Consider the following 6,375-nt stretch of genomic DNA (forward strand, 5'->3'; position numbering starts at 1 on the left):
AAACACCTTATTTGTTATTAAATGTTGTAGCACTTTTGTTCATATAGCAGTACTTTAAAATGAAAAAAGTCAAATACACTACTTTTGAATTTATTATTGAATATTATGAATAACAATGTGATTTATTGTAATTAATAGGAGAAAAATAATGCAATTAATCGTGATTAAAACTTCTAACCATTGCCCTGCACTTACTTACTAAGATCAGTCAGTTCAAGTTTATTTCAGTTAAACCACCTCATAGTTACACCTTAGTCTGGGACTAGGCTTAAGTCTTGGCTGTGAAACCGGGTGACTGAGTTCTGATAAGTTTACATGTGAGAACCAACAATGAGTGGTGTCAGTGACATTAAACCTGACAAAACACTCAATGACGTGTGTTCTGGAAATTCTGGTACACATTAAAAAATTTTGTCCTTTTGAAAGTTGACTGTCCCTCATAACTGTCTGGTAATGTATAAACATTATGCTAAATATTTATTTTTTGTAGAAAGTTATATAGATTTGGAACAGCATGAGGGGGAGCAAGTTTTGACACCTCAGTTCACATGTTGAGGTAAAAAACACAATCTTTGGGACTGTTTAATTTAATTTAATTTTTTCTCTTATAACAGAGCAGTATGAAGTCGTGGGACCTGCAGATACAGTATTTGCTTTACCTGGTGAAGATGTGATTCTGCCCTGTTCAGTTAAGCCCAGCATCAGTGTTGTGGACATGAGAGTGGAGTGGTTTAGATCTGATCTGAAAGACTCAGTAGTGCATCTCTATGAAGATCATGATGACAGAAATGCAGAGCAGACTGAGTCCTACAGAGGGAGAACAAAACTAAATCATGAAGAACTACAGAGAGGAGATGCATCACTCAAACTCTCATCTTTCCAAATCTCTGATGAAGGACGTTATAAGTGTTTTATTCAGTCCAAATCCTGGTATGATGATGCTACTGTTGATGTCAGTGTTGAAGGTGAGTAAACCAATAAAAATAAACATTTAATGATTTAAGACAAGAAGCTTTGGTGTAGGGGTCAGTTGTAAAGGGGTCCATAAGGGCATATAAATATCAAGCAGACTGTCATAGAACTATTATGGTTTACTCCTATTGGATTCACAAAATTTGATGACGTATAAGCAAATGTGATATGATATCAACATTAAGAGATCAATAGTGTAAGAGAAACAGATCAATTTAGCTCAAAGGGCATAATTTAAAGGCTGTGTTGCATGGTTAATTTTTCAACGAATTTGTGCAATTTCCTTGATGGAAATAAACATTTAAACTGTTATCCATTGTATTTTATGTTGTTGGGTATCACAAAATGGAATATAATACGAAAAAGTAGGTACTTTCTTACAGCAGTTTGCAACGATTCTCCTTTCCCCCACAATGCATTGCATTACCTCACCTTGGGGAGAGAAATTACCGAAGCCCGCCTTGAGAGCATTAAGAGTGACTAGAGAGACGAGTAGTAGACGAGAGTATTCAGATGTGCAGATTATAGATAAATAGATAAATACATAGATAGATAGATAGACAGACAGACAGACAGACAGACAGATAGACGGACGGACGGACGGACGGATAGATAGATAGATAGATAGATAGATAGATAGATAGATAGACCAACAGTGACCAAAACGCACTTACTTCCCTACAGCACAAGCTTTCCAACACAGTTTCCATGGGACAGCACCGCCCACACAAGCACCTACCAAACACAGTGACAGACACGCAGCTACGTTTGCAACAACATTTTCACCGGAGGAAGAGATAAACGCTTAGAAACGTCTATATAGCTAGCATGATGCCTTCTATTTCTAGATGACAAAGACAAAGTTTACCAGTTCTACGACACTATGACAAAGGTTGCCGGTACTTATCTGAAAAGGGTAAAGTTTGATGAGACTAGGTGCACTATAAAAAATTGGAAGTTCTGAAAATGTAAGAGTTTTAGGCAACCAGCTTCAGCAAAATTTTTTTAGATTAAAAACAGCAAGATGACAAAACAAAAAATCTGCTGAAGATGGTTGCCTTAAATTTTTAAGTTTCCTCAACTTTTTATTATTTACAGTGTGGTGTTCTCCTCATGGTTTTAGAGGAGCTGCTGACATGCAAACAAAAACATGCTGGAATGGCGCTTTAAGAATTCATGGGCAAAAAGAATGGCTTAAAGCCTTAGTGCAAAAAGCAATGACTCAAAGCAAAAAGCGGTGTCAAAAAGCAGACAAGGCAAAAAGCATAATGATGGTGTCCTGAGTATTTAAAGCATGCTCTTGGACACATCCCAAATGGTGTCTCAACCCATTAGAAATTGTCTTAGCTTGGGGTGTTACTATGTTTCTCCTCCAAATCCCTAAATCAACATGTTACCTTATCACTCACATGGTCCAAGTTTTCCCGCTTTTGCAGAGTATGTTTTGGGCATGATTTCTATAACAAGAATATAATACATTTTACAAAGTACTGATTCATATAAATGTTTAAAGCATGAAGATTGTAACCCCTAAATATCCAACATGAATATAATCCTATAAACTCTTCAATAGTTATTCAAAATATACACAGTAAGTGATTAGGACATGATAGTAAAAATGTGTGGGTTACATACATGATATAGAATTATGCATGGAAATGAAAGTTGCTACTTTTGGCATCATTTTGGTGCATATGTAAAGGCAGTCTTTCTGCCATCCTGTGAACGTGAGGGTGTGTTCTGTGAGAAACAGAAGTCAAAAGGGGACTAGAAGGAATCTCAGTCTGGTTCTTGTCTCCTAGGTGGGGGAAGTCAATCTGAAGAAAGTCTTCAGTTTGTGATTTCTATCACAGATTTACATGTGATGGTCATGCTGTGCATCTTTTTTACCATTAATCTTGGTTACTTGCCCCAAAATTGACAATCTCCTTCCTGAGTCGGTATTATCAATAAGTGTTTAGTAGTGTTGCAAGCTGTTTAATCTGTGGAGGTGGTTGGTTAGGCAGGCTTGCTTCAAACTTGCCTGGTTCTAGGATCAGTACAGATTTATGTTTTTTTTTTTTTTTTTTTTTTTACAAACCTTAAAGCAAAAAGTGTTACAACTTTTCCCAGTCTCCCCTATGTACTCTTGTCAGCATCAAACTAACAAAGAAGCCAGAACAAATATAGGTTTATGAACACTCAGTTAATGTTTATTTGTAGCTGTTGGACGTCCTCCAGTGATCACTGTAGATGGATTTGATGATACAGGAGGGCTTCATCTACAATGTGAATCTGAAGGTTGGAACCCTGAACCTGTTCTTGAGTGGCTAAACAGTGAAGGAGTCAGCTTGAGTTCAGAAACTGCAGAGACAAGCAGAAACACAGATGGATTCAGAGTCAAACACTCTATCACTGTACATCACAGTGTCGGCAAGATTCACTGTAGAGTTAAACTGAGACATCACATTCTGGAGACACTGATTATCGCCTCAAGTATGTACTGATACTTATTTTACATGAGGTTATTTGATGATGTAGATTAGATAAATTAATTATCAATTTAGTGCATTATTTTATCTTATTTTATCTATCATATATTTTTTAAGTTGTATTGTACATTTAATTTCAATTTATTTTCACTTATAACACAATGTATGATTTTTTTTTACATTTTAATAATTTTTTATCAACAATAACAAATGTTTGACTGGACACAATGTGCTCAATGTGATTCACTGTTTTGTTTTGCAGATAAAAGGTTTAATCCTTGGACGACATCAATATTCTTGATTTCAGCTGTTGTTTTACTCATTGTGAATGCTGGAATGCTGATAGCTGCATTTTTAAAAAAAAACAGAAGTAACATTCTTATTTGTTTGTTATTTAATATATTTGATTAAATAATAAATTTAAGGGCAGGGATAGTACAGTACTCCGGTACTGGAGGGCCACTATCCTGCAGAGTTTAGCTCCAACCCTAATTAAACACACCTGAACAAGGCAATCAGTGTTTTCGGAATAACTACATAGATACAGGCAGGTGAGTTTTTATGAGGGCTGAAGCTAAACTCTGCAGGATAGTGGCCCTCCAGGACCGGAGTTGCCTATCCCTGTTCTAGGGATAGTTGTCATTATGTTCCCTATCTGTCAGTCCACACATTCATATTTGTTCTTTTGGAGCCGAAACGACAGGCCTGTACTTCTCTCTCCATTCCCCTCTGCCTAGAAGTTTTGTTGGATTCTTACGGCACACTCTAGCAGCTCTTTCTCCCATATGCACTGATGAGTTCCCTCTGGGCATTTCAACAAGTAACTAGAAAGATACATTTCCAAAAATTAGAATAACCACTAACAAGAGAGTTTCTCTGTAAAAGAGTGGGTTTTTCTAAAAAAGCAAGCACAGACAGAGAGCATCTTTTTAATGTTGCCTTTCTGTCTGTGTGTTCCTAGGTGTGATTGATATCATTCATCCTCAGATGGCCACAATTGCTTTCTTATGTGATTGGGGCACACACACCAAGTCAATGTTCATGGGTAAATCATGTTCACTCTGTGAGGGTGTCTTCACGAAAGTCAGAGAGGCCACCCTTGCCCCTCTAAAGAAAGTGGGCATGGGCATCCTCAACTACATTGACAACTGGCTGATTGTACCTCAGTCATGGGAACTGGTGTGCTTACACAGGGACCGGTCATTCAGCACCTAACCTGATTGGAATTTTGCATCAATTGTGAGAAGAGCAAGCTCTCTTCCGTGCAGAGCATTTATGTTCTTGGTGTGTAGTTGGACTCAGTCACTATGACAGCGCGTCTCTCAGAGGATTGTGCTTGGTCATTGCTGAATTGCTTGAACCTGTTCAACAAGACAGCAGTTCCACTGTGAAATATTTTCAGAGGCTCCTGGGGCATATGGCTTCCTCAGCCACGGTCATGCCATTGAGGTTAATGCATATATAACTGCCTCAGTACTTGCTTCAGACTTGAGTCCTAGGATGGTTATGGCACTTTGGCACACATGTCAACTAGATGAGTCCCAGAGACAGATCTCCTCTGAAGACCTTGTTACTTAGAAGGCCATCGGGACAGGACCACGGGAACCAGATGAGTCCTCTGCACAGTCTGACTTTCTTGCAGGCTAAAATTAAACTGCTGGTTTCATCTGGCCAGAGGAGAATGGCACACTATTTCCCTGTTTAATAATGTAAAGCTGCCTTGACACAATCTGCATTGCATTGACCTGGTTCAGGTCAAGCACATGTTGGTCCAGACCGACCACACTGCATTGGTGGCATACATCAACTGTCAAGGCAGTGTCTGCTCCTGTCGCATGTCACAACTTGCTTGCCACCTGAAGTCTCTGTGAGCCACTCACATTCCAGAATTCCTCAATCATGAGGTCAACGCACTCTCATGACAAGTCACGCTCTGAGGAGAGTGTAGACTTTCCCTAGAAGGGGCCAGGTCATTTGGAGTTGATTTTCTGAGGCTCAAGAAGACCTGTTAGCCACACAGAAATCCTTAATTGATCTATGTGGTCCCTTCAGCATGGATGCAATAGCTCACAGCTGGCCCCAGCAACTGTACAAGTATACCTCATTGCACAGACACTGTGCAAGATTGGAGAGGAAGAAGAACAAATCCTAAAGTTTGTGCCCTGCTGGCCCAACTGGACTTGGTTCCCAGAGCTCATGCTGATAGCATCAACCCCTCCCTGATGAATTTCCCAGAGGAAGGATCTTCTTTTTCATGGGCAGGGCACAATCAGACACCTGTGTTCAGACTTCTGGAATCTCCATGTCAGGTAAACACTATCACACAGGCAAGCACCCCCTCTACCAGGTGGCTATATGCCTTGAAGTGGTGCCTTTTCACTAGGTGTTGTCCCTCTCGGGGGGATGATCCATTAATTTAAACAGTTGGGTCAGTACTTTCCTTTTTTAAAGAAGGCCTAGATCAAGCAACCACTTCTACCCTTAAAGTATGTGGCTGCAATAGCTACATGACACCGTGGCAGGTCTTTGGGGAAGAACAAAGTGGCTGTCAGGTTCCTGAGTGGTGCGTTACAATCTCCAAGACCACACATTTTCATCCCAGAGAAGTTACCAGGGTTTGATGAACCCAGGACCAATATACCCCTCAACACCCACTGGAAGCAAATTTGGTGGAGGAAATAACTCACAGGCCCATTACTTATGGTATGCCCCTCTTTAAGTGAGCCCTTGTTATTTGGCTAGTGCTCCATATGTAGTGGTTCCCTAACAGTGACCTCATATGATGTATTCTTCCAATGTTTGGTTTCCCTATTGGTGTCACTATAACCCTGTGTCTTCTCCTGTCACTGTATCGCTGTGGCAGGTAATCTCCCCCTCATCAGGCAGGGCTCTCCAAACTGACACTTCCCTTTGTAGGACTCCCCAAAAGGTG

At 39.9% G+C, this 6,375-nt stretch overlaps 1 protein-coding gene across 1 annotated transcript; it reads left to right on the forward strand.

The window, feature by feature from the left end:
* The first annotated feature begins 330 nt into the window (after positions 1 to 330).
* On the forward strand, positions 331 to 5,666 carry LOC113067528 (butyrophilin subfamily 3 member A2-like). The gene is made up of 6 exons (XM_026239910.1): positions 331 to 394; positions 615 to 965; positions 3,175 to 3,447; positions 3,706 to 3,791; positions 4,512 to 4,622; positions 5,496 to 5,666. The coding sequence occupies exons 1-6, from the start codon at positions 331 to 333 to the stop codon at positions 5,664 to 5,666; spliced, it is 1,056 nt and encodes a 351-aa protein (XP_026095695.1).
* Positions 5,667 to 6,375: the final 709 nt, after the last annotated feature.

The sequence above is a fragment of the Carassius auratus genome, linkage group LG28B (genome assembly GCF_003368295.1).
Source record: "Carassius auratus strain Wakin linkage group LG28B, ASM336829v1, whole genome shotgun sequence".
NCBI lineage: Eukaryota > Metazoa > Chordata > Actinopteri > Cypriniformes > Cyprinidae > Carassius > Carassius auratus.